The following is a 22,283-nucleotide window of genomic DNA, read 5'->3' on the forward strand; positions in this document are numbered from 1 at the left end:
TCCTTCTCTGTGGAATTACTGTAGGGTTTTATTCTCTTAACTGAGAACAAAATCTCTCTCTCAATCCTGTCTTTGAACCTAAGTGATTACAGCCTGAATTGACTCTATGAATGAGACAACTGCATGTCCCCATTTAACATATTCTACAGGTTTCACAGAATCATTTTTCTGCATGCCTAGGCTGATTTTACAGGATTTTTACATCAACCAAAAACTGGATTTAAAAAAAAAAAAAACTCTTCAAATCAGAATGTCCTAATTTTATGCTGGGATGTGTGTCCTCTGTAGTGACAGCTTTCCTGGGGTTCATATTGCTTCTAATGGTCTTAGACGGACACTCCTGAAAAGCACTTCTTTGAAAGAAAAAAAATCAATAAATATGTCTTTGTGCTAAAGCTCATAACTGTACAAAGAGAAGAGAACAAAAAACAGCTGATGAAAACCATAGGTAGTAGCAGGTCTGACTATGTCTTATAATAAGATTCAGATGTAACTGCTGTGAACATTAAAGCAGTAAAAGGGGCAAAAATGCACAGCGTCCAATTTTAAAGTGACAACAATCAAAGTTCCTTGGAAAAAGAAGAAAAACACTACCCATTCTGTTCTTGTTATGTAATTGTGCTTGTCCTTGGACATGTTTCACCTGCAATCACACTTCCAGCAGTTGGGTGTAGAATATTTATTACTTCTTTATATTTTGTCATCATCATCACTACTTATTTTTTTAAATGCGACTGGGCTTGCCTGCTTTAAAGAGGTTTTTGAAACATCTGTGTGCATGGTGGACATGGCTATAGTCTCATAATCCTCCTCACGGGAGCGGAAATGGCAAAAGTGAAATAAAAACTGCAGGTCCCTTTGGAAGTTCTTATTGAGAAACCCATAGAAGATGGGGTTCACACAGGTAGAGATCATGGCAGTGAGGTGGCAAATCAGGAACAATAGGTTGTGGCTGCAGGTAGCAACAGGCAAAATTTCGTGATTCCAATCAAAGACGATGTTGAAGATTGTGAGGGGCAGCCAGCAAACTGCAAAGGCAACCACTATTGAGATCAGCATGATGTTGATCCTTTTGGTTTCAGAGGATCTGTACTTACTGTCTCTTATCTTGTCCATCATGTTGTTCCTTTTTTTCAGCCGTATGTATATCTGCAGGAAATTCAAAATAGAGAAATGTGGAATAATTTAACCTACAGCCATCAACTTTGCAAGGATAAACAGAAAAACAGACAGAAAATGTACATATTGCGACAGGATTGTCTCTTACCTTCAAGTAGCAAATAAATATAAAACAAAGCGGTCCGAAGTATTGAATCACTAAAAGCGTTGTGGTATAAGAGAGCCTAGCAGTGTCCAAAGGGAACAGATCCAAGCACACATATTTGTCCTTATATTCATCAAATGTTAGGTTTCTGAAGGGTTCATCTGTTAACACATGGTAGATCAGGAAAGGCAAAGACGAAGCTGTGGCTAAAATCCATATGGCAGCAATCCCCATGTACGCATGTCTGTTGTTTGGCCTCCAGCCACGAGGATTAATGATCAGCTGGTGGCGTTCAATAGCAATGAGGACTAAAGAAAAGACTGAGACTGTAATTGAGGCACATTGCACAAAAGGATTCAATTTGCACATGGCCTCCCCAAAAATCCAGTGGTCCATTAAAGTATACACAAAGGTAAAGGGAAGACACATGATGGTCACTAAAAGATCGGAAAAAGACAGGTTGACTATGAGGATATTGGTAACATTGCGCATCTCCTTCTGTTTTAAAATAATGACAATCAAGGCCAGATTCCCAGAAACTCCCAGAATTATCACAGTGCCGTAAGCCAAGGCCAAAGTAAAGACCATGGCCAAAGGCACATGGCAATCTTCATCCTCAAACTGCAAGAACTGTGAGTTCTTCTCTGAAAAATTCAGAAGACCGGTCATATTTCCCAGCGGGGTGAGAACCGAAGAATTCATGTCGTTTCCAACTCTCCACGACCTTCACAGCCGCCGATGCTGCCGCCGCCGGCATCCAAAGCGCTCCCGGCGTTCAAACCGTGCCCGTCAGGGGACCCTCTGCCGAGCCCGCTCCTCGGTGCCGCATCCCCCTCGCACCACCTGGGGAGAAGGGAGGGAGCAGGGCCCGTCAACCCCGGGCACGTTGCCCGCCCCGACACACGCACGCCTGCCCCCCGGCGTGGAGCCGCGGCGCCCCCGGGTCCCGCGGGGAGAGGAGCCGCCCGTTGCCGGCGGGATGCGCGCCGCCATTCCCCCCGCCGGTGCCGAGGGACGGCCCGGACCGCGGGTGGGATGTTTAGAGACAGCCCTGCGGGTGGGGAGGGAAACCCCGCGGGAGGACGGCGGCGTCCGTATCGTCTGGTCCGAGGTGGGAGCGGGCACCACGGTCCGCGGGAAGGAAGGCAGAAGGCGGGATCAAACTGCGGGTCTGCAGGCTGGGACGCGACCCTTTCCCGAACTATTCCAGACCCATTCCCGCCGGCACAAGTTACCCGAAATAAGCTGAGAAGCAATGTCAGTCTTCCAGCAGCGTAGCCTTTACTTTACGTTTTACACCTCCTTTGTACAAGTTTAAGCTGCAGAGGTCTGCTTTCTTAAGATTACCTAAGTGGAATTATAACCAGCAATCACATAAGCAGGGGGGAAAACCCATCTGACTAATGTGAGGGTTGGAAAAACGATTCGAAAAATTGCTGCATTCCCTTTTACCTAATAATGTTCACTTGATGTTGAGCGGCTGAGTGCCCACAGCAACACTGGCACTGAGTCAGCGGCAGATCAGGAACTCTGAACACCTTAATCTCAGCTAGCAGCACTGTGCAGCAAAGAAAGAACAAAACAAGATGAAAGATAAAACAGCAAAAATTAAACACTCAGATTTTTTTTTATCCAAGCAACACAAATAGACTTGCCTAAATGACAACCTTTTTGCAAGGCCTTGAATTTTAATAGCAGAGAAACTCGGGCATACCTGTTCAGGAGGGAGAAAAATAAAAGAAAGAAATAAATCAAGTAACCTGGCACACCTTTACTCCAACTCTTCATCAGTGGCAGCTGCGCTGAATCTGGAACCTTCCCTCTGTGCACGCTCTCCCATGAGCCAAATTTATGGCTCACTTAACCTTAGGTTAAAATAATGAAAGTAATGCTACTTAAAATTCACACAAGTGGGTTTCAAACCCGGCTCCATATGGCAGTTATCACAGAAGCTGTAAAAACATTGCCCACTAAAATGTACTTCATTAAAAGTTACCCTGAATGGGTGAGCTTTTGGTCTTAAATAATACTCAATATAAATCTCAGTGCCTTCTAAGTCTCCAGAGCAGAATGATCTTTGCCTGTCACTTGCTTTGTTACTGGGGAGATTTCCACTGGATACCAAAGGGGAATTTTCCACAGTGAGAAGAATCAGCCGTTGGAATAATCTCCCCAGAGAAGTGGTGGAGTGCCCAACATTGGACATGTAAGATTTGGCTGGACAGGGTGCTGGGACATCTAGTCTAAGTCATGTTTTGCCTAGAAAGGTTGGACCAGATGATCCTTCAGGTCCCTTCCAACCTGGCATTCTATGATTCTAGCATGGCAGACACCTTTTTAACCAGCCACTTGCTGAAGACCAAAGCTGGGGTTGCCTCCTCACTGGGGCAGAGTCAGCATGTGAGGGCTGGGCTTGCAGCTGCATCTCCTCATGAGGGTCAGGCAAATAATGTCCTTGCCAGTGCCATGTCTTCTCACTGGCATCATGACCTCACCTCAGCTAACTGTGCTGGTTCCTTATAGTCACCACATGGCTACACAAAACTGCAACAGGCGGTGTAGCTTGACATTGACATTTTACTGTCAAAGTTAATATCAGTGATTTCAGACAAAAGGCATTTCTGCTAAGGTTTGTTTGCTCTAGTTTTCAAGCTGGATAGGTATGCACCTGGGCATTATCTCTGAGACCTGCTGCCTCTGCTAACTACATTTATCTTGCCTCCCTAGTCCACAAAGTCTAAACAACCTCCCACCCCCTGTGCCTCCTGAAACATCACTTTAGCCAGAGGCAGAAGGGGAAGCATGTGGGTGATGTGGAGAGCCAGGACTCCTCAATTCCGAAAGTATGACTTTACCCCAGCCTGACAATCAGCATGTGGATTACATCATGACCTCCACTGTCACTCACAAAGCATGAGGTGGACAGTCCAAACCTGGAACTTGATGGGATGGTGGCAGGAGCAAAGTGGGTGAGGAGCCATGTGCTGCAAGGAGAGAACTGGGGAGGTTTTCTCACCAGCTGGGACTGGACTGCACCCAGCAATGAGGTGACATATGTTTCAGGCTCTTAATTTTTCTTTTCACTGAGCCAAGCTCTGCTCTTCCTTATTTACTAAATATCAGACTCAAAATCAGAAAATGCCACTGCTTCTTCTTCTCTTGCCTCTCCCCGTAGCAGAGATGCTACCTAACGGCACGGCTCAGAAACACAGCACTGATGTCCTTCCTTCCTGCCCACCACTCCAAAATGGGCCAGATATCAGGAGGGGGATGAAGTTGCATCTTCTGGACAGCTGCATGGCTCCCTGTCCCCTATCCCACCAGTTCCCAAGCCAGGAGGGAGATCCCTCTCCATGCTGGATGCCGGAGTGGCATCAGAAGAGCCCACAGACCCTCCAGGGGACTGCACAGTCTCCCCCAGCACACACACCTTTCTTACTCTCCAGGAGTCAAAAGTTTAGCACCAAGAGACAGAAAGGGTGAAATAACGTTTTGTGAGGTGACTGGAAATACACTGTAAAGCTATTGGAGCTCTTTGAAATGAAGCACAAAACTGTCCAAGGCGATGGTTAACCCAGCCACTCTCAAGTCCAACCTGGAGCCTGCCCCTGCCTGGGATTTTGTCATCTGCACATAAGAGAGCAAGCAAACACCGGCCAAACCGGACGCAGCCACCCACAGTCATAGGAAAGAAACCTCAGGGGAAACTCACCTTGCAACTGCTCTGTCTGCCTTTGGTCTGCTATGGGGCTGGCTCAGGAGGCTGAATGGAGTAGGAGCAGGGAAAGATCCTCTGATATTCCTCCAGCTGAGATCCTAAAGATTGGTGAGGAAGGCTGGAGACTCCCCCTTAAAGCCGAACTCCACCTTATCCCAGTATCACATGATGGTGCTCTGCTGAGCAGATCCTGAAAATCTCACTGCAAGCACATCACCTTTAAATTCCACATCTGGGGGTGGGTTGCCTAGTAATTCCGAAATAAATGCAATTAAATATTGAAACAAAAGAGGAGGGGGAAGAGCACAGGGAAGAGCTTGGGAAGGGAGAGTTTCAAATCTGTCTGGCTGTTTCAGTATTTTGTCTGCAAGTTATTGCCATCTCGTGGCCAAACTAAAGATGGAAATAGAATCTTTGCTGGAAAGGGGACAAGAAAGTGATTTTAAGAAGCAAGTTGCAAAGTTCAGGTTTGGGTTTTTAAACCAGTACAACTAGGTTCTGCTCTGTATTTATCATGAAGAGAAATAACCAGATTGATAAAAATTGTCAAGTTGCTGTTCTTGCTATTTATTTTTTCAGCTGGAAGTAATAAAAAGCTATTTAAAAAGTAAATTAAGTCAATAAAATATCAAACCTTGAGAAAATACAGCTATCACTACAGCCCTTTTGGGTATTTTTCTGATTTACCCTAGCCAATTGGTTCACCATCCTCTATGGCCCATGGAAAAAGGCATTTCTGCAGGTTCATACACAGCAGTGGGATATTCCAAAGATCTGGAAAGAAAATGGACCCCTGAAAATCAACAAATCTCCATGGTGAGATGCAGAGCTGGAAGGGTGGTGGCTGTTGTCTTGGTCAGCTCTTCTACTTCTTTCAAAAACTCTGGTTCCCAGCAATAGGATGGGGTTTTTCATGCAGCTGGCATGACTAGCTCTGCAAACTGCTACCAGCTATAGCATCATAGACTGGTTTGGGTTGGAAGGGAACTAAAAGATCATCTGGCCCAACCCCCCTGCCATGGGCAGCAACACCTCACACTAGACCATGTCACCCAAGGCTCTGTCCAACCTGGCCTTGAACACTGCCAGGGATGGAGTATTCACAACTTCTTTGGGCATCCTGTTCCACTTACTGTTTCTTGAACAAATTCATAAAAAGCAAAATGGAAAATTTTACTTTCCAGTCACTATTTTTCATGATCCAGAAAATACGTTGCCCTCTCTTACCCGCAAAAACCACTGCTGCAGAAGATCTACTTCAAAAGGCATAAAATCCAGTGAGTTTGAAAGTCAGGTAGGAGTTATCCAGATAAGTAGCACTTTGAAAATGCCATGACAGACCCTGAAGGCTGTGTTAGGAGTTTGGATTTCTTGGAAAACAGAAGTGCCCAGACTCTTCCCAAGGTTCCAGATTAATTTTTCAAGGTAAGGAATGACATCCAGGCATATTCCTATTCTACAGCAACACTGTTACATCATGGATAACTTCCAAGTGAGGAATCATGTTAATTATAGCTAAAAAATCAGTTGCACATAATAAAAGATTGTATCATTTTTTGCAGCCTGAGCCTCATGGAAAGGTTTCAGAACCCAGCACTGAGGTTGATGTTTACACTGTATTTCCAGGAGCTCGGCTCAACTGCATTGCAACTGCAGTCCTGGATTTGAGAAAGGCAAGTGCAGGCATACCTCAAGGTTGCTGTAAACCAGAAGCTGGGGCACTGCTGAAATTTTAACAGCAGCAGCCAGAAGGTAAGTGCAGGCTGTATATAATGTCTTTCAAGAACTTCAGTCATATGTGGGTCATTAACATGCACCAGTCTCCTCCTGAGCAGAGCAAAGGTGGATACACTCAGGCAGAGATCTAAGATGAAGATCCCCAAAAGACCATATTTCTGTCTGAAGCAGTGACACTCTAGGGCATGTAGAACTAAGGACTCTCATTGCTATGGATGTGGAATGATCCATTCACATTGCAAAAAAAAAAAAAAAAAAGAATTATTGTCCAATATAGAGATTTTTAAGGGCAATAGATGTATTTCTAAGGCAGGGGGGAAAAAAGACTTTTTATGTCAGGATAATCCCACTACTTCCATGTAATGTTCTTACCCATATGGGCAAGATGGCTATTTTAAAAGTTAAAATAAGCATTCTGTGATACAGCACTGTAGTACTCTGCCACCAGGTACCCAAAGCAGAGACGTATTTTTAGGTCTGGTTCAGAATAAAAGGCTTGGGTTTACATGACAAAGTTTTGATAGCAGTGAGGCTTGCAGCAGTGGCTTCTCTTAGAAGACACCACTAGTTGCCCCCATGTTAGAGCCATTTTCAGCTGCCTCCAAAATGGACCTGCTGTTGGCCAAAGCTAAGCCTATGCTGGTGGTACCCCTTTGATAACATATTTAAGAAAGGGTAAAAAATTCTGCATATGAGTTGTGAGAGAGAGGAGTGAGAAAAATGCAAGAGAACCAGCTCTGCAGACACCAAAGTGAGTGAAGAAGGAGGGGGAGGAGGTGCTCCAGACACCAGAGCAAAGATTCCCCTGCAGCCCTGGGTGAGAAACATGGTGACACTTATTCCCCTGCAGCCCATGGAGGACCATGTTGCAGCAGACATCCATGCTGTGATCCATGGAGAGAAGACAACGCTGGAGCAGACTTGTGACCTAGCAAAACCCAAATAGAAAAATGCCATTTCCAAAGTTTCAGATAGGTATGATCTTCCTTCTCCTCCTTTTTGTCATTAGTCATGAGGATCTCCACTTCAGCAGTAAATGAAGCAATTTACAATACTTCACATTTTAATGGTTAGCATATACAAAAACTTTAAACACAATAGAAACACAGGTCAAGCAAGCCTCACGAGGCCTCTTTTATACTGTGTAAATATACTTATTAACAATAAGAGATCAAAGATAGATCCTACATATCACTCAGTGACCTGGACTCACAGTGACAGCAACAAATATTCATAGAGTTATTCACTTTGCAGATGGATGCAAGGTCAGGCTTTTTCCAGTGCAGCGGCGCAATGGAAAGGGCTGCCTTAGTCACCAAGTCTTTCCAATGTATATGTGTCCTGGGTTCAGCAGTAGCAGTCATGTTTTTTTTGTTGTTTTTTTTTTTTCCTTTGTGGTAGCTGGTGCAGTGCTGTGTTTTGACTTCCAGCCTGAGAACAGTGTTGGTGAAGCCGATGTTTTCAGTTGTTGCTAAGTGATGTTTACACTGACCAAGGACTTTGTGAGGCTCATGCTCTGCCAGGGAGGAGGGGAAGCCAGGAGGAAGCAGAGATGGGGCGCCTGACCCGGGCTAGCCAAAGAGGTATTCCATACCACAGCACGTCATGGCTGGGGTGGGGGGTAACTGGGAGTTACCCGGAAGGACACGGGCTTCCGGGTGGAACTCGTTTTCTTGGCCAGTGGTATCGTATTCTCTTCCCTTGTTATTTTCCCTTATCATTGTTGTAGTTGATAGTAGCGGTGGTGATTTGTGTACATTGGTTGCTGGGCTGTTCTTGTCTCAACCCGTGGGAGTTGCATTTTTTCGATCCTCCTCCCCGTTCCTCCGGGAGTCGGGGAGAATCCCGGTGGGGGGAGGACACGGACCTCGATTGTTGTCAGCTCAGCACCACCCACTGGGAGTGAGTGAACAAGTTACCTGACTGGGTTTAAACCACGACAATATGCTATACGTATGTGTATGTATATAAATATATATACACACATGCTATAACCTGAGCCTTACTACAAGTTTCCTGCTCTGCCATACTGTGTGTGCCCACCCCAGATGACTGAATCTGTTGAAGCTATATCAATCTTCTCTGAAGCATTTCACATACATGTTAACACTAAAACACTCCAGTAAATAATCACTCTAACAAACAAGCTCTTTTCAAACTTTTTCCATTGTAGCTATATAAAATATATGTTATTCAGTAAATGCCACATAGCATCAGGTTATGTTCTGTAGGAAACTCGGGCGTTCTGTAGGAAACTCAGGCATTCTGTAGGAAATTGAGGCATTAGCAGTTCTGAGCTATTCTGTGCATCTCAAGTCTTGACACCAAGCTGTCTCTCCAGCTGGAGCATCTATCTCACAAAGATGTCAGATGACTCCTCAGTAACTCTTATTCTATTGATGACCACTATCAGGTCACAGGAGCACTGGAGTAGGAAGATAGCCATCAGGTTAAAGATTATCCTCTCCCAGGGAGTAAATTTTTTCAGTGCATCAAAGGCACTCTGGACTGGAAGACTGTTTGTTTGTGTGCAGATGTTTATTTGTGTGAAGGCATGACACTGCAAAAAGAGAATATAAGTACAATAAACAGAACACAAGTATCTCAACTAAGGAAACAGAACAGCCGGAGCAAAAGAATGCAGAACTGCTTTGAAACAAAAGCATTAAGAAAGGAACAAGATGTTTTTAAGAAACACATGAGAAAAATATGCCAAGATATCAACCCATTAAAATTTCTCTCACTGTAACTCTTGAAAATGGAAGAGATGTCATGCAACAAGACTGTCACTTTCATTACAATGTATTGTCATGTGTTCAGGCAATGCAATCCCTCTGTAAATCATAAAATCCACCAAGTGATTTGTGGTTTCTGCTGTATGTAAAACAAACTGAAGTCACCACTATGGAAATGAGGAACCACTCTCTGAAGGTTTTAACTTTATTTTTATTGTTTTCCTTTTCTAGTAATGAATGTCAGTACCCCTGAATTACTTGCCTTTCATATTACTCTATTACAGATAAGAGAACTCATGCTCCTTGGGGCAAAAGCTTGCCATCCATAGACTAAATTGGCATTTTGCTGTTGAGTACAATGAGAATAGGAGCAAATTCTCATTTGTCTAAGAGCATGTTTATTCTGCAGCGACTGCAACTGACACCAAACGTAACACTTCGTTTGACTACTAATCTCACAAACCTAAAGAAGCTGCTTGAATGATTATGTGCTTAATCTCTGCTGAGAGTTTTGCTGCTGCAGTTCCATTTTCAACAATGCAGCCAAGCTATCCTGATCATATGCAATGTTACTTAAAGACTGCTTGATATATAACCTAAATTATGTCCATCTGGCTAAAATACTAAGTCATGTTTTCTGCTACAGCTACTCCACTCTGTCCACTCAGGGTTCAAATTCATGTACACTGATACACAAGCTCTCACCCAGCTTCAGGTGAAGCAGAAATAGGCCCTGTGCTTCAGTCAGCATGATCATCCAGAAGAAGCATTCAATGTGCATAACACAAGCCAACAAATGGGATGACACGTGATAGGCAGCAAAAATGATCAGTTACAAGCTCACCCTTGGAAGTAGTTTGTTAGCTAACTGTCAGGTATCCTGCTTTTCATTGCAAAGACATCTCAAGCATTGCAACCTTTTTAGTAGTCCAAGGCTTGCTAACTTCATGCCCAGCTGCTTTATGTGAGGTAAGAATCTGTGGAAAAGATGGGCCATGCAAACCCCAGACACTAGTGGCATTTTTAATAGTATCTTTTAAATAATATTTTAATAGTATTTTTGAGTGGAATGAACAGGTGGGTTGTTATGTATGAAAAATTTTGACCAACAGAAATGCTTTATATGTACCTCACAAAATGCCTCAAACTCTGTAGAAGCTATGTCCTAACATTTTAGCCTCTCTTGCCTGTGGATAGATGCTCTGGTGGTAGCAGACTTTACAATAACTTTAGACTTTGACACATGGGAAACTTTGACTCAGGATGATTGACTGCATGGACATAAGGTGGTGTAGACGTTGTGTTATTTCTGACATTTATCAGTTCTCACTGACTTCCATTGGAGCTTTGAGTCTTCATGTCTTTCACAGTTAGCCTTTAGAGGCTAAATTTTCTAAGATACTGGGATAATACTCCCAAAAGGAATATATATCCTTCCTCAAGGACTCCTGTATGATTTCAACGACCCTATGGAGGCTGGTTTCTAGGGAACTTGTACTAGCATCTGCTGTCACTCCTGGCATTAGATGCCTCTAATGTCAGTACCTTTCCTATCTCTAGATCACCTATTTTATTATTCAGTAGTATTACTGGCAAGACAGAGGTACACAAACAGTGAAAAGGAAAAAATGTTAATGGTCTGAATAGTAATTGCCTCTGATGTGCGCAAGTATCGGTAATGAATCGTTCAAATACAGCTGAGAGAAATCTGGTGTTATTTACAGGTCTAGGGGAAAAAAAACAAACCACACAAACCCACACCTGCCACAGTACATTATTGGTTAGTGAACCCTCCTGAAATAAGACGACTAATAAAACAAGTATGATATTTTATTCTTAGAGAAAATTGCTTTGAGGAGGAACATTCTAAAAAGCATGTAATTTCTGGAGGCTATTTGGGAAAATGTAGTAGGTGACTGCCCACCTTAGAAATGGTCAATAAGAGGTAGGCTGTTTGTACCTTTACAAAGGTACAATGGCATCCCACATAAATCATAGCTGTGCAATGTGAGAAAGCATAATTTCCCACCTGTGGGCTCTGCCAGCAAATTTAGACTTTTTTTTTGAGAAAATGTCAGTGTGCTGTAGCCAAAAGTTTTCATAGAAAGGTATAGTGTCTCTGAAACTTCACTCTGTCCAGGAGGGAATTTCCGCTTTGAGCAGTGGGGCCAACAAAGCGAGAAGCTCTACTGGAACAAGGTACATGCAGGTAAATTGGTGCCCTGGCAGATGGTCTTAATCACCCCCACAGCAGGTTAGAACCAGGTCAAATACTTGCATGAAAATCTTCAGTCATCACTGTTAGGTGGGAAAATGGTCAAAAATGCAAAGAACATCAGGCCTAAAAAGGATTAATTATGTTCTCCTTTGTGACTAACAGGAGAGATGTCTTAAAATGATGAGATGGATTGGCACATCACTTCCACCTGGCAGCTCCCTGTGCTCTACTTGCACATGCGGTGATTCACCAGCAGTGGGTGGGGAATAATACAGAAGCATGTACAAGAAGATGGAACACACTCTTTAATCTTCCTCGCCATCCTGACCTCATCTGTTGGAGTCTAAGGTTAATTGTTCCCTTATCATCTACCCTAAAATGTGGGGGTTTTTTTTGACCTAAGTTAAATAAGGAATCTAACTGAACTTTCTGAAAGTTGTCTTACAGAATGGTCGATCCATCTGTTGGGTAGAGTCTTTCAAAGGCTAATTATACTGACAGCTTTTCTGCGGTGCTTTGTTAATATCAACTGTCGAAGGAGTTTGCCTTGGCAAATGGAAAAGTCATTATATTTTCGTGTCAAATTCTGCCACTTGTGCTCCCAGAGATGTTCATGTCACTCAGTTCTCCAGCAGCCCTATAATTGGGCTATGATCAGTGACTCTTCTTGCACTAGAAGATAGCAGCTGGTGAAAACAGCAGAATGCACCTTTTCATGCTTTGTGCTATAACATACCCAACATTTTTTATGCTTTAAAATTGTGCTTACTTTAAAAAATGTCCCGACTTCCCACTGGTAAAATTAAAACCACCCTTCAGATACTTGCCTCTGTAAGAAGTGAGTTATTCAGCTCAGAAAGGAAAACTGTTTGGGGGAAATCCATCACCTCCCACCTGTTCTAAAAGAATGGTAAAAATTAAAGGGTTTTCGAGTAGCACCAGAGCTTCACTCCAGCCAAAGTGAGGGGAACTAGCTAGAGAGCTCTCAGGTCAGTGCCCTATGATTGCTCGGCAGTCCGCAATGTCCCGAGGCACGCAGAGCGTTCCACCTTTGCAAAACGCCGTGTCCTGGATTCCAGGTGAGAAATCGAGCGCATCCGTAACTGGCGAGCGGGGGCTTTGTTTACAGCCCCGCTCTATTTCCATGGAAACTCTTAAGTGTCTTAACGCGCAGCGCTGGAGAACGGGCTCCAGATACCGCCCGGAGCAGCCGCCCGAAATGCGCCCGCGCGGCGACTCCAGCTGCGGCCCCTCTAGAGCCGGCAGCGCTGGGCGAGGGGCGGCGGCGGCGGGCGAGTAGCGGCAGCGGTACCTCGTCCCGGGGCGCGGCTCTCGGCCGCAGCCGAGCCCTGCCGCCGCCGCCGCCGCCGCAGCAGCAGCAGTCGCGTAAGATGCGCCTCCAGGCAGGCTGGGGGATGCGCTCTTCCCCCTTCTCCTGGGGAGCCGCGCTCTCCCCAAGAGAGCCGGAGCCATGAGTGCCGCTGGGGCTCCCCGCCGCGCCCCGCGCTATACATCCGCGCTAAGCAGAGCGGGACTTTCCGCCTACCACCGCCGTGAAACCACGAGACACCCGCAGCCGGGAGATGCGCATAGGTAATACTCCGCGGGGCGCGGAGCCGCCGAGCTTCCATCGCGGGCTGCGGAGCAAGTTTGCGCGGAGCAGCGCCCTACCGGCGTGTGCGCGGAAATCGTCGGGGTGCGCTTCAGCCGCGGGAGGGTTTGGCCCCGTCCTGTCCCGTCCCCGTTCTGTCCCGTCCCGTCCCATCCCCGCCGTCGTCGCCCAGGCCGTGAGCCGCGGGGAGCCCAGGGCTCCTGGCTAAGGAAGGGTGCGGTCTCTCGGACGCAGGGCGGTGCTGATACAGGTGTAGAAGGGCGAAAACAAGTCTTTCCCGTTTTGGTTTGGGTTTTTGCCTTTGCAAGCCAGGAGCTAATGTGCTTCCCAGCATAAAATGTAGTGATGTGTTTCAAGTTTTCTGCTCTGGCCAGCAAATCCCTCATTATATTGCATAACATTTCCTTAGAGCTGGAGACTATAAATTGTTCACAGCTCTAAAGACTAATTTTCCTGCTACACAGATTGAACTGACTAGACTATACAGGGACCCAGCAGTCAGAGTTAACTTAATAGGTACTGCTACTGTAGGATAAAAACTCTTATCCATGAATAAACCTTAATGTTAGTATCTCATCTAATAGAAGGAGTATTTTCTGAATGAACAACTGCCTTCAGAGGAGGATGGTTTGCCTACCTTTGTGTTTTTCAAATTGTAGGTAAAGAAAGAGAAATATTTAGCTGAATCACTCTCCTAAATTATGATTTATGGATTTTGTATTTTAAATTATAGGTTTAAGTGAAATAATGAGTTTAACGGTAAGATTTTAAAGCATATTTTAGGTTATGTGGTACCTCTAATTTGGCTAAACCTGAATAATGGTTTAAGCCATCCCTGTCACTCTCAGGCCTCAGATCAACTGGAGCTGAAAACTCCTCTGAAGCATGATTTTGGTGAAAATAAGAATCACAGTAATCAGAGTTACACTGAGATATATCACAAATGACTGTGATTTAAGGAGGTGTTACTTGAAATATTGGAAGATCAAGGTACATCAGCTGTCATAAAATACATTTTACTGTAAAAGGTAACCACAAATACTAGTATTTAATGTTAACTGCATTTGTGTGGTTCTTACAGTAAACACTCAAATCTGCCTGGGATCCTGCCATAAAACTGCAGTCCCTCCTGCCTTGTACAGCCTAGCTTCCTGTCTCAAGCATCCCACTGAAACTAAAAGAGATATAAACAAACCTGTCTAAAGCTCACAGGGTGTGAGCTCATACAGATGTAGCTGAGCACAGTCTCAGGGAGTGTTCATAGACCAGGGATACAGAAAAGGGACCTCATTTGCTTGGCTGGTTGATGTAGGAGATGAACGAGATCCAACCTTAGGAGCTGACAGCTAGAAAATCTCCTTCAGGTTGATTAAATTTTATCTTGAAAACAGGCTCAAGAGCACCTTGGCACTGTGGTGCATTCAGGTTGAAACACACTTCAAATAGGAGAATGTTTTCAAATGAGGCTGTATTATCTCATTCTATTTCCCACAGTGGGATTTTCAGGAATCTTCATTTCCCTGGAAGCTATGACCACATGCTGCACTGAGGCTGACCAAACAACAAGTGGGGGAGTGAGTGAATCCCCCAAAATAGAAGCAGCTGTTAAAACAAAGCAGGAAGATAAATGCCAATAAGTACACACAGCCCTGTGAAATCAGGGGACTGAAGATCAATGATCCTGGAGAAACACTCCTGTCTGCATCTTTACTGCCACTGGCGCTCAAGCTAAGAGAGCAACTGGTCCTCTTTTGAGTGGAGAGGAAGCTCAGAGAGCAAGAGATCCACTCAATTTTTAAAATTTGGAGGGAAAAGTCTGCTTTCATTTCACACATCCAAAATGAAAATAAAATTATCTTGGGACATTTTGCAAAGGGAGCTTCTACCAGCACAGCAGTCCTCTGTTGAAACCAGCAGATTAGAGTCTTTCTCCCTTCCTTTCTGTCTTTCAGCTGTGACTAGAGATGGTGCAGAAATGCCTGCAGAGCACTACGCTCTTGGGATGCCTCAAGTGTCCAGCCAGGGCCTAACCAGAGCATATTGTAGCTAATGTTCCAGTCCTCCTTCCTCATGTAAATCAGGACATGAGGTAGGGGAGATGGCACTTTCTCAGCTCTCACCCATGGCAAAAGGTGGCCATAGCACAGGGGGGATGGAATCAGCCCACGCTGGACTTCAGAGGCATTCCTGGAAGCTTCTTCAATACTGATGTGTCTCAACAGAATATATCTACTTTAGCTAAACCAGCATATTCACTTTTTGTTGGTCTTTTTTGTTTGTTTGTTTGGTTGTTTTTTTAAAAAAGAATTTTTTAAGAATTCTTGTAAAGCCATGATGAACAACTCTACTGAATCCGTACTGGAGGTGTAGAAATCCACAGAACCTGGCAACAATCTTTCAGTTAATTTTTTAAGAATTCAGTAAACTTTCATTTAGTAAACATGTTCCAGTATAATAACACATAATATTTTGTTCCTTGGCCCTAGTCTTAGCATTACCTCTATGGAATATGAATTTCTAGAAAAGAAAATAATTACAGTGCATCTGACTTGAGAGTCTCTTTCTTTTCTCTTTCTTTTCACTTTTGCTCACCCAGAGCTGAAAGTGGTAATAGGAAATAACCGCAACACCAACAGATACTTTTCAGTTCTCTTCATAGAATCCATTGATTAAAACTAAGCAAAGCTGGACAAAAATACACAGATTTCTCTTGAGACCATACCATGTAATTGAAAGGGATTGGACTAACTAGATAGAGAGCCTTTCCTACCAGTAGGGATGCCTGCTTTTTCTCCATGCACTGATAAACCTATGGCCTACAATCAATCTTTCCAATGACAGACAGTATCGCAAAAATAATCTAACAAAGAAGCTGTAGTTTTCATGCATAGGTCAACAGAACTTTCACATATTTGTAGCTATAATTATAAATTAAGCATCAGTGTGCACTGGTGGTACTCAGTATGACCTTTGGACAGATATGACTATGTGTGGGAATTAAACTATTACAGTAGATTGTGTAAATACCTGTAGATGCTCTAAAAGAAAACCTAATCTCCAGGTTTCTGAGAAACATCATCTGCGGTTTGTTTCTTCTTTACAGATTAGTCCTTCAATTTAGCATCAGTTAAAATAGAAGACTACACAAAATGATTCCTCTTAGCACAGTTACCAGTGTAGGTATACATAATAAATGAAAAACTCATTCCTTCGGTCATGACCATTGTGAGAGTTTTTGAGGTTTTTTTAAAATCACAAGACGGTACTAGATTTCCTTCCCCCTTTCTTGGTTGGTAACCAAGAGTTGGACAGATCTAGCTCTTGAGTTAAGTTTTATTTCACTTTCTCAATTAACTCCTGATGATTTTCAAACCTGCTGTCAGGCAATGGGATGCTCAACTAGCAATGCTCTTTTACTCTGTGCAAGATATAAAATGGCAAAGGAAGGTGTCCAAACAAAAAGAAAGTTGTCCAGAATTACACTAATGGCTTTTTCATTATTAACTCCTCAGTTATATGAAAGGGTTTTTCCTACACACTTCTCAGCTAAGATGAATGTGATAGCGAATAGATAATAGAATGCTCATCCTGAAAATATTTGGCAGATACTGTTTCATATTGAAACATAATGTACAATTGAAATGGCTTTCATGAATCAAAAGAGAGTGCAGATTTCAGATGCATGCACACACTGAAATCTGCAAAAGCAAAAGTCATAGCAAACCCCATTGTTCCTCCATGCTAAACAAAGGGAAAAATGATGCACGTATGATGTAACAGGGACATAATTCCATAAGCCTGATGTAGGAGAATGTATTTTATCCAGGGCAGTGGCCTGCTGTGCTTTTCTCAGGGAAAAAATTGTGTTGAGTCACATTCAGAGAACACAAAAACATTTCAGCTGATTTTGGAAGTCACTGTGGTCTGCAGAGCATACTGATTTCAGATGATTATTAGAAACTCAGAGACATTAGCATAGTTAAAAGACCGTTTACTTCTTCAGCTAATAGTTCTATAAAAAGAAGTCCACCAAAATGAAAACTTATGATAATATAGAAATAGAGAGAATCTCACTTACAGAATCTCTAGTCTTCATTAAAGCTGCTGTAGAGGCAAGGGTAGTCCCAGATAACGTTGTTTATCTATTATATAGTTTTCCAACATTTCATTAAAGACTGGGGAAAATAAAACAGAAATAATTTGTATTAATGCCACCCTGCTGTTATGAACACAATTGTAATATTTAGATTATCTAAATTCACATATCCAGTTCTTCTGTTTTAGCTATTGAAAAACTCTGTAACTCAACATTGTGAGAAGTTGGCAAGGTTTAGTTCATTTCACCTCTCCTGAACACATGACTTTCAAGACACAAAAACATTTCTTTTCTTTTTTTTTTTTTTTTAATAAGTATTTCTAATCTTATCTGAGGGGCCTTCCCATCAATGCCAGTGAATATTCTGAGGTGGTTTTATGGTTTGAGTTTCCCTTTGGTACCCGACAATAGGAATGGACATGTTGTGATGTGGAGGAAGGAGCACATCAGCACATATAGGGGAAACCATGTAATATTATTGCACTTTCAAGAAGTCAGCACAATACAGCTCACTGAGGATAGCTACATTCTTGAAGAGCCTTGCCTTTTTTAGTTGACAGGTTTAGCCTTCTGCTCTGTTTATGTATGCTTTGTGTTTGTGCAGATCTTCTTGTTTTGTCTTTACTAAGATTTCTAAACATTAAGCAATTTTGTACAGGATGTTAGCACTCTGAGGAAAGTTTGACTTTGAAACCTTAGTACATGCAGGTGTTTATGGTAAACTGGAGTTTAAAGTGAATTCTCTTATCTTTCTGTTTCTTCTAACACAAGGTTAATACACGACGACTCTGTAGACAGAATAACTTTGTGATAAACTAGGTTTTAATGTGAGATATTTCTGTGCTGAATAATTAGCAGTCCCCTGAATTTTCAAATGGCTATATGGGGTCTCCTTCCAGTTAGCAGTCCTCTCTGTATTATGTCCAGTAACTTTGGATGTTTTGTAGGCAGTTTTTCCTTCTGCTTGAGCAACAGTTAAAATATGTTTAACACTTAATAGAAGATGGTTTGTATATGCAACACACTAGGAATTACATGTTGGATCACTGACAGTGATCTCCTTATAAGCTGATTCTTTCTGAAAGCTCTCACCTATTTTGTGTTAGTTTTCTACTACCGAGGTTAAGAAATACTAGTGCAAATGTTAGCGTATGTCAAAATATCATATATTTTCAGGTGCTCTCGTTATAATTTCCCGTCATGTAATGATTAGGCACATGTCCAGATGGGGATTGTAATCTCCTTACTCATATCAATGAACTGTATATTCACATGAGTAATCTCATTGACTCTAAATGGATTGCTTTTGCAGCTATCTGCTCCCTCACGGAAAGGCTGACAGTATGGTCTGTAGCAAAGCATTGTTAAAAGCTGGTGTCATAATGCAGAACCTTAAATTGCCATTGTCCCATGTCAGAAGCAGCCAGTTAGGAGGCTTAGGTGTGCTAAATACTGCATGATAAAACCTACAAAACTAATTTTTGTTGACCTGATTTTGTGTAGGATCTGCCTCCCAGTAGAATAACATCACTAATTAATTTATTTGCATTAAGGTGATACAAGGTAAATTTATCATCCTTTACATTCTGATAGCAGTATCATCATTCCTTCAGATGCTAATTAATGCCTTTCTCATTCTAAACAGGGCTGTAAAATGGATTTAGGATTGAAAGACCATAACAACAGGACACCTACCAAGAACACATCTGCTACTACAAAGAATTTTTCTGCCTGGGAAGACTATAAGAGTAGTGTTGATGACATACAGTACTTTCTTATCGGGCTGTACACACTTATAAGTCTGGCTGGCTTTATGGGAAATCTGCTTATATTAACAGCTCTACTAAAGCGTAAACAGAAGACAATAATAAATATACTCATTGGTAACTTGGCCTTTTCTGACATCTTGGTTGTGCTGTTTTGTTCACCTTTCACACTGACATCAGTCCTGCTTGACCAATGGATGTTCGGCACTGTCATGTGCCATGTAATGCCCTTCCTCCAGTGCGCCTCGGTTCTAGTTTCAACTTTGATGTTAATATCCATTGCTGCAGTCAGGTACCGTATGATAAAATATCCCCTTTCCAGCAGTTTAACACCAAAACAAGGCTATTTCTTAATACTGACCATTTGGGCCTTCGGCTTTGCAATTTGCTCCCCTCTGCCAGTATTCCACAAAATAGTGGACCTCAGCGAAACTCTGAATTTAGAGGCACTGGAGAACAGGCTTTTGTGTATTGAGTCATGGCCTTCCGACTCGTACAGAATTGCCTTTACCATAGCTTTATTGTTCATGCAGTACATACTGCCACTGGCATGTTTAACTGCTAGCCACACCAGTGTCTGCAGGAGCATAGGGTCCAGGCTTTCAAACAAGGAAAACAAGTTTGAAGAAAAGGAAATGATAAACCTAACTCTTCATCCCTCTAAGAGTACCAGCACACAGGTACAGCCCTCTGGCCATTCTAGATGGAGATGTGCATTTGGCAGAAGGCACCACAGAAGATACAGTAGAAAGCTTTCAAGTGTGATGCCAGCTATTTCAAGGCATCATCAGGATACTCATTCCAGAGACATCCCAGAAAGCTCTGGCACAGAAAAAAGCCAGCTCTCATCCTCTAGTAAATTCATCCCTGGGATACCTATCTGTTTTGAGATGAAACCAGAAGAAAATACAGAGATCCAGAGCACGATTATGGTATCCCGATCCATTGTCAGAATTAAGACAAGATCTAGGAGAGTTTTTTGCAGATTGACAGTGCTAATCCTAGTTTTTGGTTTCAGTTGGATGCCTCTTCACCTTTTCCACATTGTGACGGATTTTAATGCCACTCTCATTTCTAACAGGCATTTTAAATTAGTGTATTGCATATGCCATTTGCTGGGTATGATGTCCTGCTGCTTGAATCCCATCCTCTATGGGTTTCTTAACAACAGCATAAAGGCTGATTTAATGTCTCTTATTCCATGCTGCCAAATACCATGATTTTATGTGCCCCAAGATAATATCAAACAAACAAGTCTGGCTTTCAAGCCTATGACATGTGTAGCTGTAAAAGCTGTAATAGTTTAGTTTAGTTAGTCTGACATGGTTGTAATTAGTAGCATTTTGTGCCAAAGGATAGTTCTAAGGCTGCATGTATTTCTTGCATTGGGCAGAAATATATACATATGTTATAATATTCTTCTATCTGTTAACACACAGGAAATCCTGCCAAGTGTACCAAAGCAGTGTACCATTTTCATTACCTGAAATATTGGCAATCTGTACTTTGGAATGATACAGAATATTTAATGAGTAATAAATGTGAGACAGACAACTTGGGCATATTAACTGTCATAAAACTATAATAAAATGCATACCATTTCCTAAATAACTGTTGGTGAGACTATTTCAGTGCCACTTTGACTGTTTTCTAAGATAATTAAACATCTGTTTCTGGATGTGATTAGGAAAATATTTTTCCTTAGCTCTTTGACTCATATTTTGTAGCATGTTTGCAAGATGTTTTGCTGCTTGTTCCCAGATTGCCTTATCCCTTGGAAAGGATTTGTGGGTAGCTGTTCTTGTCTACATTTTTTCCATCTCACTGTGTTTACCTGGAACAACCTATCTCTGATTTCCTTGCCAATTTTTACTCTGGATTGTCATTTTATGTAATTTCCAGATGGGTCTGAACTTATCTATAGTTACGCATTTGTTCTTACAGCGATGACTCCCCTGAACATAAGTCATGTTTCTGATCAGAGTAAGCCTTCATTACGTAAGTGATAACGGAAAGAAAAAGAAAATTGAAAGACAGCAGGATTTTTTCTTTTCTATTGCTGAAAATCAAAAGCTTACTGCACTTCATTATAGCTAACCCATTTGCTTTGGGGTGCTTCAACAGCTTTCAAATAAACACATGCATGTGCATGTGTGTGCAAAAACACGTGCACACACACACACGTATGCTTCCTGCATCTGTGTCCCTTCTCTCCTTTTTGACTAGATGAGTACTTTTCCTTCCAGATTTAAATCATATTCCCTAAGGAAGTCATGTTACTTCTCACAGCACAAATGGAAAGGTTGTATGTATATACTATTCTCACCCTTCTTCCTCTCCTTCCCTCCCTTTCCCCTCCCCACCCCTGTTATTTTAACTTACTAGCTCATCTCCACCCTCAGGATTCAGTAAATGTACAAAGCCTCTGCCCTGAGTTTTAAGCTGTAAAATCTCTCCCTGGGTCTAGCTGATGATTGTTTCCTTTTCTCCACTAATATTTCTCACCCAATAGTCTTTTTTACTTAGCCTTTCCAAGCTAAGAAATGCAGTTATTACTTTTATAAATGAGTGGATGGGAAGGCTCATTGTGCATTTTCTGCCTTGAGATACTTCCCTTCCAGTTAGTCACTAAAAGCAAAAGCAGTTCTTTTATTTTGAAGAATCATCAAATTCTTTTTATTACACTGTTACAATTCTGAGACCTTTTCTGCCCAAGCCATCATCTGCTAAGGAGTTATTACATACCAGTGGGTAATATCTTTGCTTCTATCATTAAGGTATTTCCCTGAAGTCTAGTTCCCAGTAACCCATTGTTCTTTGTTTTTGCTAGTGATATACTTTAATAGTTTCTTCCTGGGCACTGACTATTGCATTTTGCTGATTATTATCAACTAAAAACCTACAGTATGTCATTTTATAGAGTACAAATGGTACAGAATACAGAATATTGGAACAATAGATTTTAAAATAGCTTTTAAAAAGTTTTAAGTAGCTTAATTTAAAAATATTTATGGCTAATTGTTGTAGATAAACTTAGGAAAAAAATTAACTAAATCCACAGCCAGAACACAGTGATGTAGTTCTACAGATGTTACAGCATTTCCCTGGTGAAGCCAATAATAATGTTCCTACTCTTT

General features: G+C 42.3%; 2 protein-coding genes across 3 annotated transcripts; one reads left to right on the plus strand and one right to left on the minus strand.

The window, feature by feature from the left end:
* Window positions 1-228: 228 nt before the first annotated feature.
* On the minus strand, window positions 229-5,322 carry NPY1R (neuropeptide Y receptor Y1). Of its 2 annotated transcripts, XM_057419184.1 has the most exons (4): window positions 4,977-5,322; window positions 2,717-2,822; window positions 1,268-2,107; window positions 229-1,149 (listed from the first exon to the last, which is right to left on the minus strand). In XM_057419184.1, the coding sequence occupies exons 3-4, from the start codon at window positions 1,964-1,966 to the stop codon at window positions 691-693; spliced, it is 1,158 nt and encodes a 385-aa protein (XP_057275167.1). In that variant the 5' UTR covers window positions 1,967-2,107; window positions 2,717-2,822; window positions 4,977-5,322; the 3' UTR covers window positions 229-690. The 2 variants fall into 2 exon arrangements, with proteins under 2 accessions (XP_057275167.1, XP_057275169.1); XM_057419186.1 differs by lacking the exon at window positions 4,977-5,322 and having other exon boundaries at window positions 2,717-3,808.
* Window positions 5,323-13,037: 7,715 nt separating this feature from the next.
* NPY5R (neuropeptide Y receptor Y5) lies at window positions 13,038-20,757 on the plus strand. Its single transcript, XM_057419183.1, has 2 exons — window positions 13,038-13,265; window positions 19,026-20,757. The coding sequence occupies exon 2, from the start codon at window positions 19,035-19,037 to the stop codon at window positions 20,364-20,366; it is 1,332 nt and encodes a 443-aa protein (XP_057275166.1). The 5' UTR covers window positions 13,038-13,265; window positions 19,026-19,034; the 3' UTR covers window positions 20,367-20,757.
* Window positions 20,758-22,283: the final 1,526 nt, after the last annotated feature.

Source organism: Pezoporus wallicus, unplaced genomic scaffold, assembly GCF_028554395.1.
Source record: "Pezoporus wallicus isolate ANWC-B61680 ecotype Strahan unplaced genomic scaffold, APGP_CSIRO_Pwel_v1 contig_2384, whole genome shotgun sequence".
Classification (NCBI taxonomy): Eukaryota; Metazoa; Chordata; class Aves; order Psittaciformes; family Psittacidae; genus Pezoporus; species Pezoporus wallicus.